This window comes from Lissotriton vulgaris, chromosome 9 (assembly GCF_964263255.1).
Source record: "Lissotriton vulgaris chromosome 9, aLisVul1.2, whole genome shotgun sequence".
NCBI lineage: Eukaryota > Metazoa > Chordata > Amphibia > Caudata > Salamandridae > Lissotriton > Lissotriton vulgaris.
This window is the reverse complement of record NC_141697.1, coordinates 783,783,095-783,807,814: the sequence shown is the minus strand read 5'-3', so window position 1 is coordinate 783,807,814 and position 24,720 is coordinate 783,783,095. Positions and strand designations below refer to the sequence as shown.

The 24,720-nt window shown below is 43.1% G+C and overlaps 1 protein-coding gene across 1 annotated transcript in view; it reads right to left on the bottom strand.

Moving 5' to 3' along the window:
- NAALADL1 (N-acetylated alpha-linked acidic dipeptidase like 1) overlaps window positions 1-24,720 on the bottom strand; it is a 274,450-nt gene that overhangs the window by 53,846 nt on the left and 195,884 nt on the right. Inside the window, exons 14-15 of the mRNA XM_086938510.1 lie at window positions 23,393-23,483; window positions 22,953-23,034 (exon numbers count right to left, since the gene is read on the bottom strand). Coding sequence (XP_086794636.1) covers window positions 22,953-23,034; window positions 23,393-23,483 — 173 coding nt within the window. The remainder of the gene's footprint in view (window positions 1-22,952; window positions 23,035-23,392; window positions 23,484-24,720) is intronic.

Here is a 24,720-nt window from a genome sequence, read left to right as displayed (position 1 = left end):
TTAAAATTGCGCAGGGAGGACAGCAATCCATCCTTGGTGAGGGCATTATCGGTCAGAGGCTCTCCCTGGTCAGGTGGCTGCCGTTTGTCCAAGGGCTGGAAAAAACTGGTGACCTTGGGTGGTGGTGGGGGCTTCTTTGGTGGCATAAGGTCTGGCTCCTCGGCGCCCTTTATTTGTTGAGTAGTATAGTCCGTTATGGAGGGCAGGGGATTCCTTACTAATAGTAGTGGACACCTTCAGTAGTGGTCAGTGATAAAGCAGGTTCTCAGATTCTTCATTTTATTCTAAGTGACATCTCATGACATGTGGCAGATGAGGGAAGACCCCAATGAGGGGAGCATCAGTGGTGCAGGGCCACATCAGGATGCGTACTTGTCCCTGGGCGATGCCCGCAGATATGGATTGCCGCGCTGGACGGCCGCAGTCTCTTGTCATTTGCTGCAGGGAGCCATCGGCCGGTCACACCCCTCATCCCTTAGCTGTTTGAGCACTTATGGGACACCATGTAAAGTCAGACGGGATCAAATGTGGGGCTGTTGAGTGCTGAAATGTCGCCTGGGGGCTTCAGGGCATCACTGCCCCTACGAGTGTCGTCGCCGGGGCTTCCCTCTATGATCCTCCGTTGTTGCTCTTATTTACTGGCATACAGGAGCACTTCGGCAGCGCATTCCCCCCAGCGCTGCTCGCGGAGCTCACCGGCCATCGATAGCGGTCAATTCCTGCAGCACAATCTTGTTGCTACTGAAGGCGGGGGACACGGGACGTCCGTAGACTCGCAGATGGGGTTGCGATGATGGTGCTGGTCTGCCGCTGTGAAGTACCCGCGGCCCATCACCGCAACTAGCGTACTCAGGCGGCTGCCATTTTGCGGAGTCTCGTGGTCTGGGATGGCAGGCTCCAAACAGGCTCCCCAACGATCGATTACGGTGTTGAAGAGCCCCCGTGCCCCGTTAGCAACTCTGGAATCGCTAAGGCATAGTTGGAGTGAGTTTGGCGCGCTCAAACAGGTCGCTGTGTACTCAAGGAGCCAGAGTGGATCGGGAGCTGAGAAGGTTCACGTCCATTCAGCCATCTTGCCCGGTCACGCACCCTACCTTTCTTTTTTTAAACTATAATGCTTTGAGTCTTCTTAGCTTGTTTAAATCTGCCTTCAAAGTTGGGACGGAAGGCCACAACGACCTATCTATAATCCGATGCGTAAGGGGGAACAGGACGTTGTTGCAACAAGTTATGAGCTGGGAAACAGACAAGATGCAGGAGACACCAGCTCGCATTCCGCAAAAGTCTTGATCACTACGCATTAAACAAATCCCATTCGAAAGGACTGTAATAAGTTGAAGAATTGCGGGAACCGGTATTCTTTTTAAATAACAGGCCAAATAATGCGCTGCAGCATTACATGCACAATGGATCTTAACATGTTTGGGATAGTGATCATAACTCATGAATGAAACTGCCTCTGAGGGGTTCATATCTACCAACAGGAAAATATTTTATGCAAGCTGAGAACTGAAATGTCGAAATAGGTAAAGAGATAATTCTGTGTATCAACTACACAGCTGAGGATGTCTCTGTTATGGTGAATGGAAGTTGTTCTAGTTTCTCTAAATGCAGCATTGTGTAGGTTGAGTCTTTCAGTGCCATCAGTTTCTGTTTGCGTGTTAAATTAAAGGGCAAGAATAAATTACTGCAATTCAAATAACGCTATGGTACATTTTTAAAGGTTTGAAGCGTCCAGTTTACCTGCATAATAGATCTAAGCTGACTTTGTTGACATTTTACTTTTCGTATCAATAACATACGACATAATGTTACTTAAATTATAAATACCAGAAGAAAGCATATTAACCTCATAGATGCTATTAAACATTCCTCCCCAGTGCTGCGCTGTCCATTGGAACTAGTGCTGAATGGACGTCCAATGGTCGTGCGCAGCACTGGGGAGGTAGTGCTGCCGTCGGCCAATGCACCGAGGCAGCACTTAAGGGGTTAATACTATTATCAACAACAGAAAGCACTTTATCTACATTATCCTGATCAATTTGTCTTAAACATGCAACAGCTTCCATTTGGGACAAATTTCAAATGTCATTATAAGTAGCATAAATACATCTTTTAGAACATGGAGATTTAGCCCCCAATAGAAAATCTAACAAATCCATATCGTCCTACAGGAGAGAAAGATGTTGTTTCACTGCAGACAATGTGGAATGTTCCAATCATTGTTGACATGCATTTCTCACTGAATATGTGGTAACAATACCAGAATGTTGTAAGAGAGAATATTAGGGATTGGGTCTGCTTGATTTGAACCCATGTGTGGAATTGTGAAAACTAGCATGACAACCATTAGTGTCAACTTACCACAATAACCACCCATTAGGGCGTGAAAGTGTAGAATTAAATGTACCATTCTGCACCATCCTATTGAGTTGCTCTTGGGTATAATTTGTCAAACTTTGCCAACTATTAAAGCGGGCAATGGAGGGAATATTTGGGGGATTAATTTGTTTAATTATTGCTAATTCCAGACAAGTAGTCTGCTGGACGGTGTCATTCAAGAAGATCATTTGTGTTGGAATTAAGCAAGCCCAAAATAAGGATTCCATTCCTTGAACCTGCTAAGGTTTCCTTTGCCCAAATCAATTTTAAATCAATTACGTCTTTCCAATAATCATAGCCTTTAAGGGATAACTGGTTAACAAATGAAGCTGTATATATTAGCTTGGTCTGTGTAAGCATATATTTTTTGATGGGATAGGGACTAATTTGAAATAATATGAGGGGGGGTCTAAAGTGTCATATCCTGTGAAATTGGTCTTTATGTGTTTTAGAACTCCCTTGTGGGGGGGGGGGGGGGGTCAGACAGTGTTTCCATTGTGTATAGTTAAAAGGTGTACATTGACTACTGGCTTTGTGGGGAAATGATGTCCATAATGGTGATAACAGAAAATATCAGCATTGTTAGCAGAATTGAGGTGTGGGTCCTCTGATTAAAAAACAGTATAATATTCCAACTCTGAAAGAATAGAATTTAGGCTTTCAACATCCAATCATCTGAAATTAACCCAGGTACTATTACATCACCCATAGAAACTTTGAACACATATGGTATCTGCAGAATCTCTGTTGGGCTGAATATATTGAAAGTAACTTTATCCCAAACAATTACATCAGTCGCTGGAACGGCTGCAATGTTGCCAAGGGACAAGCCTCTTTTCAGTTTATGGGAAGAAGAATGGGGGGGGGGGGCTAATATCCCAATGACCACTTCCAAAGCAGAGTTGCAAACAAGAGGGGGAGAGAGAGAGTCAGTGGATTCAGTCTCCCTGGTCATGCGAATAAATGAAGTGGAATCCACTCAGAGTGGTGGTGATCCCTAAAGTGATGGGGAACACACAGTGTTGTTTAAATGCCCCTCACACACCAACAGGCCCCTTGGTGTCATGCTTCATCATCGGGGCCTTCGCACCCCTCTACGGGATGCGGCGTGCTACGACTCGCGGCTACGCAGGAGCACTAAATAGTGAACTATGTGAGGGGGTGTGTATGCTAAGGAGTGAGTGAGGTGAGGTGAAAAGTGAGTAGTTAAAAAATACCTGGCACGTAGGTAAAAAATAATTTTATTAAATCCTCGGCTGGTATCATTAAAAGAAGTGCAAAGATGGGGTTGTAAAAATCCGTATTAGGGTATTACAACCACCTCAAAAGTGTCAACATGTTTCGGAGCGCGGGGGCTCCTTCTTCAGGACAAGGATAAGCACATATCCTCCCCTTACTCACATGTAAATGTAAAAGTGTAAAAATATTATTACAGCAATGTGTAATGTACCTGACAATGTTTATATGTAGGTAGGTTCAGTCGCGCCCAATTGGCGTTAGATGAAAACTTATAGCACTCAATTTCAAAACCTCATGAGCCTATGCGTGTTATTGGGGGATCCTTCCTTACTGCTCAGTAAAGTAACGGTTACTGCAAAAGCTAGTTGCCTGCCTTCCCTCAACGCGGCTCCGATGAAGTCATCGGAGCCGCGACATGGGCGCGACTGAACCTACCTACATATAAACATTGTCGGGTACATTACACATTGCTGTAATAATATTTTTACACTTTTACATTTACATGTGAGTAAGGGGAGGATATGTGCTTATCCTTGTCCTGAAGAAGGAGCCCCCGCGCTCCGAAACATGTTGACACTTTTGAGGTGGTTGTAATACCCTAATACGTATTTTTACAACCCCATCGTTGCACTTCTTTTAATGATACCAGCCGAGGATTTAATAAAATTATTTTTTACCTACGTGCCAGGTATTTTTTAACTACTCACTTTTCACCTCACCTCACTCACTCCTTAGCATACACACCCCCTCACATAGTTCACTATTTAGTGCTCCTGCGTAGCCGCGAGTCGTAGCACGCCGCATCCCGTAGAGGGGTGCGAAGGCCCCGATGATGAAGTATGACACCAAGGGGCCTGTTGGTGTGTGAGGGGCATTTAAACAACACTGTGTGTTCCCCATCACTTTAGGGATCACCACCACTCTGAGTGGATTCCACTTTGTTTATTCGCACTTCCAAAGCAGAACATTCTGAGAGACAGTGACCATTAAGCAGCATGAAAAGAACAGTCACAAATCAAATCCACATGAATAAGAAAACTACGGAGATTACGATCCAAGCATGTATTCAAGGCGGGACTACATAAGTGCGTTTTAGCTATGTAATGAAAACAAAAATCCATGCTCGAGGAGTCTGCAAAACAGAAGAACTGTCTGAAGAAAAATCATCTGGATCCATATAATACCCAGAGTTACTTAGTTGAAAAACTTGAGGCCCTGGTTAAATAGCAGGACTTGAAGAGTCCAACAGAGGTGGATCCACCAATGGTGTATCTGTATAAATGACTTCACCTGCAGAAGCCTGCACTCACTTCGGTCGTTTTGTCAGTTGAGGACTCAGTCACCCTCGGCCCCCAGATGGGGAGTGTCCCCATCGGTGGTGCTCATGGGCTGCAGGGAAATGTCCTGTGGAGTTGCACGGACACCCCGTGATTTACTATTTAGAATCGGCCACATGGTGTAGTTTGACATGTTTGATAGAGACTAAGTGTTTGTTTTAGTAACCAGGAAGCAGTGGCAAGATTATCGTTCTTGTACCTCCAGCGCACAGGACAGGCACTGGAGTACGGTAGGATGAGTCGAACGCCTTTTTAATTGCCACCTTCTCTTAAACAAGAGATCCAATTTTTGGAATCCAGCCGGAGACTTCAGGATTTTCATAATATGTAATGAGACATGTGCAAGTATTTGCTTGATTGAGCATCACAAAACTTTTGTAGGTGAAGTAAGACAGCACACTGGTTATCTACGTCAAAGGTTGCGTCAAGCACCACAGTGTCTGGACAGTCAAGGTATGGAACAAACATCTTGATGTCAAGAAGTACTTCGTACAGGTTCCGCCCACTAATACATCTTTTAAAGAGGTTATTTAGAGCCTGTTGAACCCCACAGAGGTGGTTAACCCAACTACGCCCCGTACCTAATACTTTAGCTGTGAAGGACTGCTTTAAGTCATGGCTCATTCTTTCCACAACAGAACTGCCCTTTTAGACCCAGTTTAGACCTGGCCATATGCAAATCAGCCTTGACCCTGTGCCTCATGGGAACAGTCCATCATGAACTGCCACCCCAGGTCCCCCCTGGACCGGAAACAAGCATCCTAGGACCGGTTTCGGGGTTTCACCCCTCATCAGCCAGGTTAGCTTGAATCCAGTGGCACAGTGAGCCCAAGACCCATGTCTGGGCATACCCGGCGCACTTATGGCGAGAAAGCAAAAGACACACAATTGATGGACGGAATGCAGAACAAATCAAAACATTCACCCCATGTCAAGAGATCTGAGTTAAATTCATCATTATTTTGCTCACCATGCCACCCCACTTTAGACCTGGCCATATTCAAATCAGTCTTGACCCTGTGCCTCATGGGAACAGTCCAGCCGAGACTGCCAAGCCAAGTGCTCCCTGGACTGGAAACAAGCATCCTGGGACCGGTTTGGGGATTTCACCCCTCATCAGCCAAGATTGCTTGAATCCAGTGGCACAGTGAGCCCAGTGAGCTTTGGACGCGAAAGCCAGACCCTGGTCCGAGTGCAATGCATGGCATGTAAATGTACCGATAAAGATATACAGGAAAGTTTGAGAGTCAGCTGAACACTGTGGCCAATCCCAGAGGAATTCAGAGCAAGAATCAAATGCATCCAAAATAAATTTGAGCACAGTGTCCGAAATCAGTGGACCACAATGATCCAAATAGATACAGTCTGAAGGCTTGCTGTAGATCAATAGGTGTGTTTGCAGTGGACGAGCCACGTTGGAGCATTTAATCTGTTGACAAATGTCACCACAAAGAACATTTTTTTGGCCTGCTGGTTTAAGCCTTGCAACTAATAACGTTGCTGCAGCAGCGAAATTGTGGCCGCCACTTAGCATGTATTGAAGCAACACCTTCATGTGCCACTACAACCAAAGCATGTCAGCATTCCTGGTTGGGAATCAAGCGATCGCCAATCCCAGGAATTGTTACAAAAAGATCATTTTGGTCATTTAAATGATAAGAGTAATTAGAAGGAAAGCCCTTTGGTAAAGGGGTGGCATTTTAATTGCATACACGGCAGCCAGGATATTGTTATCTATACAAGTTATATAAAGTGTAATTGCTGCTACTGTAGCTGTGGCAACTGCAGATTTGGCTGCTTCGTCAGCCAGAGAATTCCCTACAGCGTGTGTTCCCACAAGCTGATGACTCAATGTATGTATGACTTGAGTTTGTGGCAACCTATCTTCGAGGTTTACCACTTTAACTCAAAGCGTTTGTGCTTGATTGTTCTACCTTTAGAATCTTTGAATCCATTTTGTTGCCAATAATGTAAATTATCATTAAAGAACTTTGCACAGTAATACGAATCACACACAATAGGAGTGGGGAATTCAGGATCCATATATTCAAGTGCAAGAAGCTAAGCCTTCAGTTCAGCCAACTGCACAGTGCAGTCACCCAAAGACTGCTTTTGAGTTGTTTGAGGTTCCAAAACCCCATCTAACATAACATGAGTAACAATGGCACATTCCGCTGAGTATTGCTGCTTAGAACCTATAGGCAGTTGAGCTGAACCATCAGTGTAAATAATAAATGTATACTGATCAAGAAACAGAACAGTAGAGGGTAAAGGGTAAGCATACTCATACTGTAGAAATTCTTGTGTCTGCAAAAGAATGGTCGAAGATAAAGTCCACATCAAAAGCTGTTAAGGATGTAGCCCATTGAATACATCTAGGATAAAGGACTTAAGCGTTCAGAACGCTAGCTTTGGTGACAGCCTATAAGGCTGTCACAGGAGTAACAACAATAATGCGTTTCCCTTGAGCATGTTGCCATTCTTAAGGATAGCCATCTGTACGACAGTCAGTATTTTCTCAGTGGAAGCAAAACTCATTCCTGCATTGGAATATAAATGTGATTTATATGCTATAGGCACTATTTAACCTTCATTAAAGGTGGGGTGCCTTGCAATGCCTGCTACCGGTAACTGCTGCCACAGGGGGACTCCATTACCTAGCAATCCCAGCCCTGAGGAGGAGGGCTGCAACACTGATCAAGCACTTAATCCAAAGAGGTGTCTCACAGCGCAATAGCCTCACAACACCTGCTGCCGGTAACCGCTGTGGCAGGGGGACTCCATTCCCCAACAATACCAGCTTGGAAGAGGGGGGCTGCAATGCCAATCAGGCGCTGGAACGCAATTTAATCCCAAGAGGCGTCCCACAGAGCAGGAGCCTGATGACGGTAACCGCTGCTGCAGGGTGACTCCATTCCCCAGCAATCCTGGCCCAGAGGAGGAGGGCTGCAACGCCGATCAGGTACCAGAGTGCCATTTAATCCCAAGAGACACCCTGCAGTGCAGGAGCCTTGCAACACCTGCTGACAGTAACTACTGCAGCAGGGGGACTCTACTCCCCAGCAATCCTGGCCCGAAGGAGGAGGGGCGCAACGCAACGCTGATCAGGCACCAGAGAGCCATTTAATCCCAAGAGGTGTCCTGCAGCTCAGGTCGTGCACGGGCATGGCCCAGGAGGAGACAGGGCCAAGAGCAGGCCTGTCTGCACCTGTCTGCTAGTTAAACAAAAAATTGGTTCTGTTGGGTAAGACAGGTTATTTGCACTATGCTCCTGGATGCAAATGAAAACAAATCAGCTCTCTGATACAGGGACTAGTGTTTAGTGAGAAATCAAATGCTCAAAACACGGAAGAACAAAGTCATAAGGTCAAAGTATTGTATTATACATATTAATACAAGATTGCTTCTATACAAATCCGAATTACTTCATTTGTGGATTAATTATGAGTACATATCAAGACCGTAATAAAAATTTGTGACGTTTTGTGAAGGAGTGCTCAGTGAACATGATAATATATACAGTGTGGGGAAATGAATCTATACAGGTGTATATACAGGTACAGTTGAAGTTTGGTCAGAAGATGGTTTGATCTCAACCAAGGATTCCTATGATTTCCGTGGGAATCCTGGTGATTCCGTACCTATGGATTCGTCTGCTGCCAACTGAAGCTGAGCCCCCAACCTAGGACCTTTGGTTTGGAAGAACTTGGTGTAATTTCGTGGTGGCAGCGTCACACACACAGCGGAGATGGCCTATGAAGTAAGTCACTGCCCGCCACCTTAATTTTCTTTATTGTTGTCTTCTGAGAGAAGTGGGTGTTGCCCCTGGCACTGTTGATATAATGGGGAAAAGGAAAGCTGCAACAGCCACACAGTCTGTGGTTCCTGGTCACGCTATCATAGACTCTTTTTTGGCTAAAGCAGTGGGGGCCATTTCAAAATAAATTGATTTGGCAGAAAGGCCTCTATCCTTGGGATTGGGTGGCCCTTCTGTGCCATCAACATTGGAGGATCTGCAGGGGGTTGCCCCTTCTGCTGAGGGTACCGAACATGAAGCTCCTTTGTCAAATTCAGGCCATGGCCCTGTGCTTGCTCCCGCTTACATAGTTCCTCTGTCTGGCACTCCCACTGGTAGGGTCTCTTGGGTTCCCTCACCTACCTCTGACATGATGCACCACCCTGCACCCAAACGGAACCGAAAAACCAAATGGCCTGATGAATCCCCGGTTGTACCGAGGGGCCAATTGGGGCAAAATGTTTGCAACCGTACAAAAGCATCGGAGGACTATTGGGTGCCAGTATTACAGAAGCTAACAGACATTTTCACAGCTCTGCTGACCCTTTTTAGGGAGAAACTCAACTTATTAGTAGACACTGGGGAAATGTTAAGCAGAGTTAAGAAACAACTGACTCCTGTTGTCAATGATCCATCACCCCTGATGCCCTCTGTTACCCAAATAGGTGCTATCTCCAGTGTTAACGTAAGGCCCAGCTTGTCTTGTGCTTGTACACCTTAACTCCAAGGGTCAATAAGGCCAGATTGCTGATGCTCAGCATCAAGGTACCTCTTCTTCTAGCCGTGATCCTGGCCCTTGTATATTGCGCAGGCCCCCATGTATGCCCCTGCCTCAGCGGATCTCACTTTTCGCAACCCTGTTAATGGTTCTTTGTTACCAGTGTTTATCTGCCCCTGGCTTGTTGACCCTATACTGTGGTTCTGAGAGTGGTCCATGTGCTCTCAACTCCTAACCAGGAGTCTACTGGTCAATTGATTAACAAGGTATTCCACTGGCTCGAAAAAACACTCCAGATTCAACATCTTGGATTACAAGAACATTCAGATGGTTCGGCGGGTATCATGGATTGAGCCCTCACGGCAGTCAATTGAGGGAGACTGTGTGATTCTAAAATTTTAGATACCAAAAAAATGTACATAACATTCTGTTAGCAACATTCCTCAGATATTGGTATTAAATATCTGCCTTTGAGTTTCTTTTATAGTCCCCTTTCCTTAGTTTTAATATCAACCCAGCCCACATGTTTTCGGGGTGTTGACAATGTTTCTGCTTGTCAGCTGGCACATCCCAATTGGTTCACCTCACTCGCAGATCTTAATGATCTAGATTGACTCCTGATTGTGTTACGATGACTCTGTCCCAGAGTACTCTCCCAGGGACTTCTATCCAGGTTATGGAAAAATATACCGGTTTGACCCCTGCTAATATTATGTATCCATCTATTGTACACCAAGCACTAGGCACCTTTCTCTAAGGAAGCTCCCCCCCCCCCCCCCCCCCAGGGTTCCCTCTCTGCCAGTAGGGCCCTCAACTCCTCAAGCAGGCCCTGCATCTGGCACCTGGAAGGATTTGAGGCTTGTATTTTGGAATTTTGCAGGCTTGTCTGCAAAATTATCAGATGAGAGGTGGATTTTGTTTGTCAAGTCTTATACCATCATAGGCCTCCAGGAAACGTGGACAATTAAGAATATTTTTTTCTAGGAGGGGTATAAAATCTTTTCTGTCCAGCAGTGGAGTTAACTTTTGGGAGGGCCAGGGTGAGTTGAAACTTCTTTATTGCTTTAGAGCTTTGTGGCTCCATGAAAGATCTCAAGTGAGATTCGCATGTTTTTCAGGATCTTAATATGCATGCTGGGAGATCTATTTCCTTTGTCCTGATTAATTATTATAATGAAAAAAAGGGGAAGTGAGGGACCTCTAAGCTTGCAACCTGAGGTGGTGCTATTGATTCATTATCAGGGTGTGGCCTTGAATAGGAGAAACTTGACTTAGCAAGGGACTTTAACTGCCACCTGTGTTTTAACCCTCCAACACCAACTCATAACCAATCAAGATTCACAGTTATGGAGGGTCTTCACATGGAACATACTCCTGAAGGTTCTGAACTAAACAGTTTTTTACATACCCATAATTTGGATTTTATCTTAGATAAGCTGATAAATGAATCAGGCCAGCAATTCCCGACCAAATTTAAAGGGAGGGGTAGTGCTACTGTCATCAATTTTATTTTTGTTTCAGCTCCCCTGAACCTGTCCTCTGGGTACTTCAATATTATCAATAGTCCTTTTAGCGACCATAATCCTTTGTCCCTGATAGCTGAGGGGATGTGCTGGGGTTTGGGGACCTCTTGTAAGTTGACAGGCTGACTTATCATACCTGACCAGGCGAGGTGACAGAGGAGGGCACAGGTAGATCCCAAGACCTTTAACCATTCACTTTTTTCAGCATGCCAGCAGAAGATAATCACCTGTTTGGACCCTCTAGTCTTGGGGAGAGAGATTTTAAGTTATTTTTTAACAATTGAACAGAAGGTTACAGGATTGCTAATGGTCCCTGATGTTAGGGGTCGCCCAGATAACCCTAAATAGTTTAATAGCGAGTGCTCAAGGGCCCTTTACCATCTAAAGTCCGGTCTTAGGCAGTCTCCCCGCGACAAGGAACTTATGGGTAGTTGTCGCATAAACTATAAGCGGGCATGAAGAAACAGAAGCAAACCTTACAGAAGAGGACCAGAGATGATCTTACTAAAGCAATTGAGCTGATGGATAGTGTGCTCTTTTGACGGCTCACAAATAGGTCTTGCTGTTTGGAGCCTATATTGCCAGTTTTATGTCATCATATCACTGCACAGCAATGGGTAGAAAATTTTAAGGATGTGTATAAATTTGGACTCAATAGATAGAGGTGGAGGTAGACCTGGCATTGGGAAAACTAATATTACTTTTTCCCTGGATGAATTTTTTCATGGGAATCCAGGCTCTGTCCTGCAATAAGGCTTCAGGTCCTGACGGTATTCCACCGGACCTTTTTCGAGCCAATATAGAGGTCTGGGGCCCCGTTTTGACCCTGGAATAAAATGCTGCAGTAAGGGAGGTACCGGTCATCTTGGTCCTCTGCCACTATAGTTCTGATTTTCAAAAAGGATAACCCACAGTGTTATGGTTCTATTTCTCTTATCGATGTATTAAAGTCCTTGATAGGGTCTTACTAGATTGTTGCTATGGGCAGACACAAATGAGATGTTAACAGAGGCTCAGTATGGTTTTTGTCTGGGAAAATCCATGATTGATCAGTGTCTAAACCTCTATCTAATAATTAATAAATATACTGTGAACCTGCCTTGCTCGTTGCTCTTAGCATGCATGGACCTAATGTCCGCAAGTGATGGGGTAATTTGAAAGAACCTTTGGACGTTGTCCTCTCTTTGAGCCCTGATCCGGATATTGTAATCCTATTAAAGAACCTCCATGCTCACACTACAGCAGCAGTAAGATATTCACAGGGGGTGGCCCTACAGAACAGTTCAATTGTGTAAGGGGTGTTTGTCACGGTTGCATACTAGCACCCTTCCTGTTTACCTTGCACATTAATTGCTTAGAACATGCCTTTTCTTCAGTACCTATAACTGCCCTAGAGTAGGCACAAAATAACTTACAGGTGTGATGCCGTACTTATGGCCCATACAGCAGTAGGTTTGCAGGCTTTAATAGACAGGTTTGTCGCTTTCATGGACAGATTGGACCGGAAGGTCAACTTCACAAAATCTTACATTTTGGTAGTTGGCTCTCGGTCAACTAGGTCCAAAACTTTTAAGGCAGGAAACCACACCCTGGAAAAGGTCCCAGTTTTCTCTTATTTGGGAATGCTGTTTGATGCTAAACTGCATTTAAACCTTTGGTAGAGACATTGCTGTGAAATATGAATAGGTCAGTAGGGGCTATAGCTAGCTATGCCCAGAAAATGGGCTTCTGTTCCCTAAGTGTGCCAATAAAGCTTTATCACTCTAAATGCCTCTCTAAGCTTTTATATGGAAGCAGAGTGTGGGGGTACATTCCTGTGTCCAAGATACAGCCTTCACAAACAAGTTTTTAAGGCGTATCATGAGGGTGCCCCAATGCACTCCGTCCTTTTCTCTAAATAAAGAGCTTGGTGTCAAGTATATTGGTAACTCGGTGGCCGTAAAGCCTCTGTTGTCTTGGGTGAAGAAATGGTCCAGGGAGGGCGCTTAGCGAAATTATCTTATCTTGACTGATTGTTTGCCACTTGACAATGCCCATAAAATTCTCTGGATTTCTTACGTAAAGGCGTTTCTTTCCAGTTCAGGCTGAGCAGAGTATCTTTCACAACTTTAACTCTCTGTGTTCTTGTTATGAGCTTAGGAATGTAAGGGATCTGTTTGTTAAGTATGCTCGCTCTCATTGTGAAAGCATTGAGCTTGCGAAGCCTGCAGTGAGGGGGCATTTTTTGCTGAAAACTGTGCAGGGCATGGAGAGTTACCTTTATCTTCTTACTTGTGAAAGGGACAGGTTTTTGGTGGCCTGTTTTAGGTTTAACCAGGTTCACCATCTTTTGGCCACCCCATCAAGGCTGGTCTCAATCAAGTATGCGAGGGCCCTGTGGCTTTGACCGTAGTTCTCCACAGGACAGCCTGCAATTTGTATTTTTTATGTAAATATTTTAGCCTGCCTAGGAAGCAGTTTCTGCGGCCTCTCCTGAAAGATCTGAATTTTAAGCAAACCCGTATGGCACTCGTGCATTTCCAGCCTTTGTCAAATGAGTATACCCTTTTTGCAGTACCTTCCTTTCTTTGGGCAGCTTTGAGGTCAAGGCAGTCAAGTCTCGACAGATATTTCGAGGATATATTTTCTTGTACATTGTTTCAAATGTGATTTTATTGGTATTTATTTATGGTATTGTATCTAAAAGTATTTGCTTTATGATTTTATCTTTGATGGTTTGATTGTGACCGAATAAAGATTGATTTGATCTGATCATTAAAGGTGATATAAGTAAATTCAATAGCACCTGGTAAAATACGGATGCCCAGGTTGGTGCTATTGACACGTCTATGTAAGTGACGTTTTACCCTCATGTGTAAGTTCATAGCCTAAGAAAAGGACACTCAAAAAAGCTTCATTAGATTTCTTGAATTTGAACTTGTAACCAAGCTCGGGTGGGGATTCCAAGACCGCCCTACTCGCCGCCACAGATGACATCCACACTCTCCTCGACCAAGGCCACACCGCAGCCCTGATCCTACTTGACCTGTTAGCAGCATTCAACATCGTCGCCCACCGTACACTTGCTGCCAGACTAGACGATGCCGGCATACAAGGAACCGCCCTCGACTGGATCCACTCGTTCCTCACCATAAGAAGCCAAAGAATCAGACTGCCACCTTTCCCCTCCGAACCCACAAAAACCAACTGCGGGGTACCCCAGTGATCGTCGCTCACCCCAACCCTCTTCAACATCTACATGACCCCCCTCGCCACCATCTTCAGACATCATGGCCTAGAATCCTAAGCCGATGACATCCAGCTCATCCTCTACCCAACCAAGGACCCCACCATCACCAGACGCAACTTCCAGGAAGGAATGCAGGACATCACATCCTGGATGAGCAACAGCTGCCTGAAGCTCACCTCGGAGAAGACGGAAGTCCTCGCACTCGGAAGCACCCCGTCAGCATGAAACAACACCTGGTGGCCCACTGCCCTCGGCAGCCTCCTACCCCCACTGACCACACCAGAAACCTTGGCATTGTACTTGACTCCTCCGTCTCCATGAACAGAAAGGTCAACGCCAACACCTCCAGCTGCTTCAACACCATCCGCATTCTCCCTAAGACCCCCCGCCCCCCGAGTCAAGAAAGACAATCACACAAGCACTCATAACCAGCAGACTGGACTACGGAAACACCCTTTATGCTGGCATCAACAAGTATCTACTCAGCAAGCTCCAGACGATACAGAACCCAGTGCCTTGAGACCCTCACTGGTGAGTAGGTTACTTACAATTCCCTGATTGATTTAATGATTAATTGATTCAATTCATCGTTCATTAAGTAGGACAGTGCATCAGGGTAAAAAAATCATGGAAAATCGACATAATACGTGCTGCAAAAACACCCAGGCTATTCTTATAACCCTTGGGAATTTGTGCCTATCACATTTGAAATCTAATTGTGCTAAAAGCGGCACAATCTCAGTTTTCAGGAGCCAAATTGGGACTGAAAAAAAACAGTGAAAAGGTCCAATGTGGTTTTGTACTTTTTACAGACTACATTGTTAATCAGTGCATGTTCTGTGCGTATTTTGTGCAGCAAATGTGCGGTATGACTATTTAAAGGTGTATAGTCTAAGACAATGCGATAGGAATGATCCTGTATTAAAACAGGAGTAAAAGGATTATTCATCTGTGAGACACAGGGTTCAATTACTCCCTGGTACTCCAATTGGAAGAAAATGTATTTAACGGGTGCTTTAGGGTCCCCCTTAATGGGTTTTTGTACCTGTACTGACGGGCTGGATTTTAAATGTATCATTTGATAAGGAGAATCCTTATCCCAGCCAACAGGATTGCGGTAAAGTGCAGGGGCTAATGCAAGTGCCCATTCGGCTGCATAGGCTTGTTTGTCTTCATCAGGTACAAGGGTAGAAAAGGAAGGAAGAATCACATCCTCTCCTTGTGGGGATGCAAACACAAATGGCTGGAACCAATCGACCTCCGCCAACAGGATGTCATAAGACAAAGTTAAATTTTACTAGAATCTTGCTTTAATGATACGTCTAAAGTTGCCTTCTATTTGAATATCTAACTGATATAATCTATTTGGAGGGGCCATGCGTTTATCCGCAGTCTCAACTGTAACAAAGGTATCAGTTGCTTTCGATACCAGAAACTTCTGGAGATTCCGGCTTACTATGGTGATTTCTGCCACGCTGTTGAGAACAATTACTGCCCAGCTCCTAATCAAGAGGAGGGTCCCCACTGTCTGTGGCATATTTAGCAGTCAAAGTCGCAACTTTCTTTTTCTGAAATGGGGATCTATATTGAGGATTTGATCCTCTTTCTTTATCTTCATGTCAGACAAGCGTTGTGGCTCCTTTTTCATTTTCACATTTTCTTCTTGTCTAAGTTCAGAATGTTTCCCTCTGTCATACTGCTGATCAGCCAAGTCCTAAAAGGAATGAAGAATACATCTATCAGGAACCTGATACCTGTATTGATCTTAGTGTGATCACAAAAGTCGCATTGCTCTCAGAGGACTCCCGGGGTGGAGAACCTCCGCTTGATTTACTCTTTTGTAGTTGTTTAGATTTATCTCAAGTTTTTTTAAACAAATTCACGGGCTGGTTGGGCATCCTTGTCAGAGCTAGGCTTGCCAAGTGGTGGGACTGCAGGTCTGTTCCCCAAATTATTGCGTCCTAAACAGGTGTATACATTAGCAATAATTATAGGCAACTCAGCTCTCGGTTGTGTACTTATAACCAGAGATGCTGCTTCATCTTTAACATTAGAAAGAATAATTTCAGAGACTACTGGCAAATTACTCATTAGTTTCATCCCCAAATCGAGGGCAGGACCTGCCCCATATTCATTCTGTATCTCTTTGAGAATGTTTGGTTAAACCGACATTGAGGGCGTGCCATGACAGATGGTATAGACAGTGGCAAAAATTGTCTGCATGAGTGGAAACCATTCCAGTGGTTAAGCACATAGTTAGAAATTTCTGCTTGTCTTGCAGTCACGTAAGGTGAAACCCAGAATCATCAGGTACAAGGGTAGAAAAGGAAGGAAGAATCATATCCTCTCCTTGTGGGGATGCAAACACAAATGGCCGGAGCCAATCGACCTCCGCCAACAGGATGTCATAAGACAAAGTTACATTTTACTAGAATCTTGCTTTAATGATACGTCTAAAGTTGCCTTCTATTTGAATATCTAACTGATATAATCTATTTGGAGGGGCCATGCGTGTATCCGCAGTCTCAACTGTAACAAAGGTATCAGTTGCTTTCGATACCAGAAATTTCTGGAGATTCTGGCTTACTATGGTGATTTCTGCCACGCTGTTGAGAACAATTACTGCCCAGCTCCTAATCAAGAGGAGGGTCCCCACTGTCTGTGGCATATTTAGCAGTCAAAGTCGCAACTTTCTTTTTCTGAAATGGGGATCTATATTGAGGATTTGATCCACTTTCTTTATCTTCATGTCAGACAAGCGTTGTGGCTCCTTTTTCATTTTCACATTTTCTTCTTGTCTAAGTTCAGAATGTTTCCCTCTGTCATACTGCTATTCAGCCGAGTCCTAAAAGGAATGAAGAGTACATCTATCAGGAACCTGATACCTGTATTGATCTTAGTGTGATCACAAAAGTCGCATTGCTCTCAGAGGACTCCCGGGGGTGGAGAACCTCCGCTAGATTTACTCTTTTGTAGTTGTTTAGATTTATCTCAAGTTTTTTTTAACAAATTCACGGGCTGGTTGGGCATCCTTGTCAGAGCTAGGCTTGCCAAGTGGTGGGACTGCAGGTCTGTTCCCCAAATTATTGCGTCCTAAACAGGTGTATACATTAGCAATAATTATAGGCAACTCAGCTCTCGGTTGTGTACTTATAACCAGAGATGCTGCTTCATCTTTAACATTAGAAAGAATAATTTCAGAGACTACTAGCAAATTACTCATTAGTTTCATCCCCAAATCGAGGGCAGGACCTGCCCCATATTCATTCTGTATCTCTTTGAGAATGTTTGGTAAAACCGACATTGAGGGCGTGCCATGACAGATGGTATAGACAGTGGCAAAAATTGTCTACATGAGTGGAAACCATTCCAGTGGTTAAGCACATAGTTAGAACTCTCTGCTTGTCTTGCGGTCACGTAAGGCGAAACCCAGATTCAAGGTGATTGATTTTTTTTTGGGAGATCCAAAATGAAATTTCCTCACAATTAGTGGGTCTTTTGCCCATACCTGACTGAATATTTACAGGACTATTAACAGGCACTGCAGGCAACCTGACTTGCGCGTGCAGGCCAATTCTAGCTGGGCCAGCTAACAATGTACGTAAAATAAATGGAGTCAGGCGCCTGTATCAAACTCACAGAACATTGTACAAAGATCCGGTTTGCACACGATTCAGATTAACTATGTCAGTGTACGGTGTATATCCAGTTAATACTGGCCAAGTAGCCCCCTCATTACTGAGGTGGACCATTCAAACTGCTCCAGGGACATGGGGAAGGGAGCCATTAAACCAAGCCTGGTGTTCCCAGATGGTAAGAGGAATTTCAACATGTGCATACGGTCTATATGGAGAAGGGTAACAGTATATTCATGGAAAGTATTAGTATTGGCATCCACAGCTGGAAATGTGACCCAAGAATAAAATACTTCAAAGTGGTATGCAGCGTCATCTTCTACTACAAAGATTACAGGAGTCCCTGCATTAGGGACTCCATGCTGTGCTTAATGTGCATAGGCTGCCAGTTGGTAGTTGGCCATAATATGTATAGGCTGAGCCAAAAGAAAACAAAGATGGATTCAAAATATAAAATAAACTGAGTTCTAACATTTTAATATTTAAGCTTGAAAAACCAACATAATTCGGTTCTTCCTAAACACTTTGGAGGATTAATCCCCAACACCACAGGTGTCTTTGATAAAAGGTGAAAGTGTATTGTGGACATGGACAAGCACTATGCAGGGTTCCCGCAAATAAGTACTTGACCTGTCGTTAGAGGCGTCATGTTGCAGGGATTCTGCTCAGGAACACAACTATGCTTGGGACCATAAAACATCAGTAAGTAGGGGACTGTCTCACTATACCACATAAGTATTGATGAGCAGGAGTCCAACTATCTATATTGCCTCACTTGCCCTCCTAACCTTTCCAGAGAGACAAGTAATTTGGCACCCCAGAACACAAAACTCCCAACCCTCTCAGGGATCGCTGTAACAGCTCTCTCACTCATACTTGTCAACAATAAAATAGAAAAGAGATACGAAGGGAAGTTTACAATGCTTATTTAAACTATTGTGCTCTAAAATGCAATAATTGCACCAGAGTTAGAAAACAAATACCTGTCAATATTGTCATCAGCTTGGTTAATAAACCATATGGTAACTAGTCACAATATCGGAAAAAAAAAATCGACTGGACAGAATATTGAGTTTTTTCATATTGAATGGACAGAATATCAAATTGCAATAATATAGTGGTGCAGAATATCGAAATGCAGGTAAGAAATATTGAGTTCCACAATATCGAAGTTAGTAATATGTGTTAGAAGTATGTATTAATTTTGTAATGTATGTTTGAATTGTGTAAAAGTATTGAATTTTATGTTAATTAATTTTTTTGTAATTTAATTCCGTAGCGGTTTGTGGGTTTATAGGGGAATAGGGTGGGAAGTTAATTATAATATATATTTTTAGCATTATTTAGTATTAATTATTTATATTTAAAATTTTGTTTGCGTAATTTAATTCTGTAGCGGGTTGTGGATTTATAGGGGAATAGAGTGGGAAGTAATTTATTTGAAATAAATTAATGTATTATTTTATTACCTAATAATTTAATATTAAATAATTTATATTGTTAATTCAGTTAATTAATTTATTATGAATTAACTATAAATGGATCAATGAAATTAATTGGTAATTACGTTAATTGTGTAATTTTGTGGATTAAATAGATATTACTTATTAACAATTAATTTGTAAATGTGCTAATTAATTATATTGTTAATTGTAATTAATTAATTAATTAATTAATTATGTTAATTTATTAATATGTTACAATATTGTAGGTGATGTTTATTGGGGAAAATGGTGGGAGGTAAATTAATTTTTACAAAATAAATTAATTGTTAATTAATGTTGATTATATTGCAGGAGTGTGTATTTTAAATTATTCCCCTATGCTATCCAACACTTTCCTTACTGTTGCATTCACTGGAGTGGGAATAGTAGTTTTTACCCTTCCTCTATCTAACACTTTCACTACTGTTGCGCTCACTGGAGTGGGAATAGTAATTTTTACCCTCCCGCTATCCGACGCTTTCCCTACTGTTGCACTCACTGGAGTGGGAATAGTAATTTTTACCCTCCCGCTATCCAACACTTACCCTACTGTTGCACTCACTGGAGTGGGAATAGTAATTTTTATCCTCTCGCTATCCAATGCTTTCCCTACTGTTGCACTCACTGGAGTGGGAATAGTATATATTTTTTTATTATTTTAATGTTTTGATTTATTATATATAATTTATTTTTATATTTATATTATAGGTTTATTTATATATATATATATATATATATATATATATATAAAATTATATTTTAAGTTATGTTTTTAACATTTTATAATTAAAATATTAATTAATTTTTGATATTATTAAGTGTATATATATATTCAAAATGTCTTTTTTACGTTTCATTTATTAATTAATAATTTTTACATTTTTAAATTAATTTTAAGTATGTTTTACTTCATTATATTTAATATTTATTTCATTTAATATTACTTTAAAGACATTAAAAAAATTCGATGTTTTTGTAAACTATATTTTGAACATCAATATTTTGGATTCAATATTTTTGCACTTACCTGTTTGCAGATAGGAAGTCGATATTCTGATCCTCGATATTTTTACCTCAATATTTTGGTAGGTCGAGATTCTTCACTATTTTTTCAGTGAACCAAACCATATACAATAAAGAGCCCTGTCATGTTAGCTGACAGAACTGCCTTAATCCTCCCCCACTTTTGAAGCTAAGCGGTTATAAACTATGGATCTCTGAGTTTAGTGTTGGACATTGTACCATAGCAGACATAGGTGGATGTTCTACATCTCAGCTGATGCAGCACGCTTGTCTCAGGATGTTCATTCTGTGTGTGTGCTTTCAGAACCGCTGTCATCAGTTATATGGCAAGTTATGTGTGTTCAAAAAAACAGCAGATGTATTCTTTTATTATGCCAGGTGCTAGTGTCTGATCAGAGAGATTAACAAGAGGGAATGTTGTTTGACCTTGCCTAGGCTGTTCAGGCTAAATCCCATGAAAACAATAAACTGCAAAAACATAGCTGGTTCTGTGTGGAAATACAATGTGGCACAAAAGCAAGCGCGATATTTTGTAACGTGTGCAAAACAAAAGCGGCCTAAAATGTGCATAGTTCGAAAATTATGCTAACATAGGGGAAAATACAATAAAACAGAAGAAACACACAAATACAAGAAACACAAGACAGTTATTGCTCAGAAAATACATGTAAAGTAGAACATTTCATCTCGGTATGTTACATTGTTGCCCAAAACTCATCAAGCCACCTCAATAATAATGGATTGTATATGAATATTCTCCCACCAATCATGCAAGGATTTACCACTCACAGAGCTCACTCTATTGGTTTATTTTCAGCAAACTCAGTCATTAGTCTAGGGCCTTCACTGCAAAGCTACAAGCATCTAGAAATTCCATTACAGTTCAAAATCATGCTTCTAGTGGATACCACAATTTCCACTAAATTGGAACTTTCGAGGTACTCACAATGAAGGCTTAGGATATTGCTTGCGAAGGAGCATTTGTTCCCAACCTCGACAGGGCTAATGACCCAACTTTCCAAAAGAGAAAGAACAACTTTAGTTGATAAGTGGCTATTTCATTCCACATATATTGTCAAGTGTTTATAATGAAACTAAGGGACTTATTACGATGGCAGGCGGACATAGTCCGCCCACCACCGTAACAGTAATCGGGACCACCCGCCAGGGGTGCGGCGGTCCCACCATACACATTAGGATGTGACCGCCACACTGGCGGTCACATCCAGAATATTATGCATTGTGGCGGGCGGTGCTGTTAGCAGCACCCGCCGCAATGCACAATATGTATGTTGTGCATTTGCATGCACAACGTGGCACGCACCGCGCAGTGCTTGCCAGGCTTGTTTATGAAAATTGAGGGGTGAACCCCCACCACCATGGGGGCCTGCAACAGGCCACCAATTGCGAAAGGCCTATTTCCGCTACCATCATAATATGAATGGTGGTGTCTGCAAGACACCGCCACCATATTGTGTCCTTTTTCCGCCGTTCCACAAATCGACCGGCGGACGGACTTTCCGTCCCGAGCGGTACCCCCGCCATCATAATATGGTGGGGTAAAAGGCATGCAGGTTGTGTATTATGGCGAGCGGATAGCCACCGCCGTTTGGGCGGTGGCTATCCGTCCGCCATTGTAATGACCCCATAAGTGACATGCTCCGAATTAAAAACACTTCCAAAATAATCTTTACTCAAAGAAGCGCCTGTAGCGCAGCAGGGAGGAAGCTAGGCCATATATTTCATCTGGAGAGTGGTTTTGCAACATGAGGCTGGGATTCACGAAAGAGGTAAAATATGGTAAAATAAAGAGGAAACAGCATACACATAGCCCAGCCCTCCCCTCTCCATCTCATCTGTGAGTGCTTGAAAGTTTCAATGCAAACATTTTTAAAAATTCAAGTCTGTATCTAAGAACATTTTCTCCTTCAGACCATTTTTTTGCCTCAAATGGGAAGGAAGCTGTGACAAAGAAAGCACTGTGAATTTCGGAAAATCTTTTGGCTACTTCTGGGAATAATCCTGTTGTTAACCCCTTAAGTGCTGCGTCGGGGCGTTGGCCGACGGCAGCACTACCTCCCCAGTTCTGCGCACGACCATTGGACGTCCATTCAGCACTAGTTCCAATGGACAGCGCAGCACTGGGGAGGGATGTTTGCGCCGCATCTATGAGGTTAACCTCCAGTTATTTTCATAACCTCCTGTACCAGTCATTAGTAATACTACTGGCAGAAAAGAATCCAATGGCTTAGCTATCAAAAGTGCAGCAGATCCAGTGACACAGAGGCCCATAGATCTGAGGGGACCTTTGCACCTCAGTTATGGTTTGTATTTTAAACTACCCAATTGGGGGTAGAAGGGACTATTTACCTTGAGGACAGTAGGTACCTGGCACCATTGCTACACCACTGATGGAATCACTGCAAAACGGGTCAGGGATGTATTAAAAAATTAATATTGAAACAATGACTAGGGTAGAATTTGCCTTTCAACATATGAACACCGAACCTCACCCATCAACCAGGCAGCAACTCTGCCTCAAAAATTAGTCTTGTGAGCAAGGAGCACCTGCATTGTATCTCTCACCTGGATCAATGAAGCGGCTTGCGTAGTCGAAGGTGTCGTAGGCAGTGTGATATGCAGGATAGATGCGTGCAGTCGTCTTGCTCTGTGTGCAACAGGACAAATGGCAGTTGTTGAGGGTACACAGAAAAGTTGTAGTGAAATGATCAGACTTCCCCGGCACCCCTGCCTCATCACCCAGCCATAGACCACTTGTCCTCTCCCGCCCCGGTAGCTACCGCAATGGAACCTCACTCGTATCACACAGTGCATAGGGATATACCTGCTTCCCCCAACTTTGCCTCTTTACCATCAAAGGAGCTGCGCTCATTTCCTGCATCACTCCCCTTGTACGCTTCAATGGCGCCTCACTCATTAAATTATTACTGGCCTCGTGCACTTATAAGGAATCTCATTCGTTACCATACCTTAGTCATGCGCAGGAGATCAGAGCGCTTACTTACGCGGTCATACGTGTAAGCGAGATCCATGGAGGAAATGCCCAGGTAGTGAATGAAGGGAGCATAGTCACTGCCAGCTCCCAGAGTCCCCAAGCTGCAGGAGAGGAAAATAGCCCTTTTATATCAATCTATGTGTATACATACATACTACTAAACATTTCTTTCCAGGACTCTGACCATGTTCCCTAGTAAATCCTTTAGGTGTCTGTTCTGATTAACTCCTTACCTACCCTGGGTCCTATAATGAGCCCAACTGTGTTTGAGTGCTGCTGTCAATGTTTGAAATGCCTGAAAAGTTTCGTTTGTAAACCAGGCAGATGTTTTATTGACATGTATGCTCTAAAACATTGATATCCTGCCCTCTCCTTTCACACTCACCTGCCTTCATTTGAGTCAGAGAAAGAAAAAGTAAAAATGTACTTAAAAGAATTAGCTGTAACTTTTTAGAAGTAATCAAGTGATGTTTGACAGCTTGCCTTAGAGAAAAAAAAACAGTGGCTGTTGCAGGAAAAACATGCAACCGATTGCCCATTTTCGAAGTGAACTCCTTCAAGGTTATCTGGGGGCGATGCAGCACCTGCAGCTCCACTAGTTGCAGCACTACTGAACACGCCCCTTCCAAATAGGGATTCCTCATCCTCTTCTAAACCCATTTTATTAGTCAAATAAGTGTTACCCGATCGTAAAATTGGGTTGAAAACTGAATCCGAGTGTTTGTGACCACAAAAAGGCTTTGCACATCTGGCTCAACCAATGGACTCTTTTCGCTGTGATTCTGATCACAGCTCGGTTAAAAAATCCCTGTTCAGGGCAAGACGGAGAAAGTTAGGGCAATGCAGGAGTGAATGGAGAATAAGGCAAATGCTGGACTGCAGGCAAGGTCAAGAAAAGGCAAAAGTAAAAATAGTGTGAATCAAGAAAAGGCTAAAATAGAAATAGTGTGATGGGAATATTTGGAGTTGAAGGAGAGTTAAAAAAAAATGCAGACGAAATCTCAAGCTTTCACCCAGGTGACATGTTTGCTGTTAACCAAATCAATCATACATTTCATTGACCCAGAAATGGCTTGAGAAGGGTAACAGATTGAGTGGATCCGCTGGGTTTCAAACCTGCGACTGCCACTAAATACATGCTCCTGCAGATCCAACTTTTTAAACCGCAAGGAGCCCAAAAAATTAATTACCTCAGTATCTGGGTTCTAACACCTCTAGCAGGCATGCCATGATGATTTCTTTCTCTCGCCAGTGGAAGGTTTTAAATAACTGCTAACTCCGTCCATGACATGCAAATGCACAGAGGCTTACTGGGGCTGCCCTGCCTCAAATAACCGC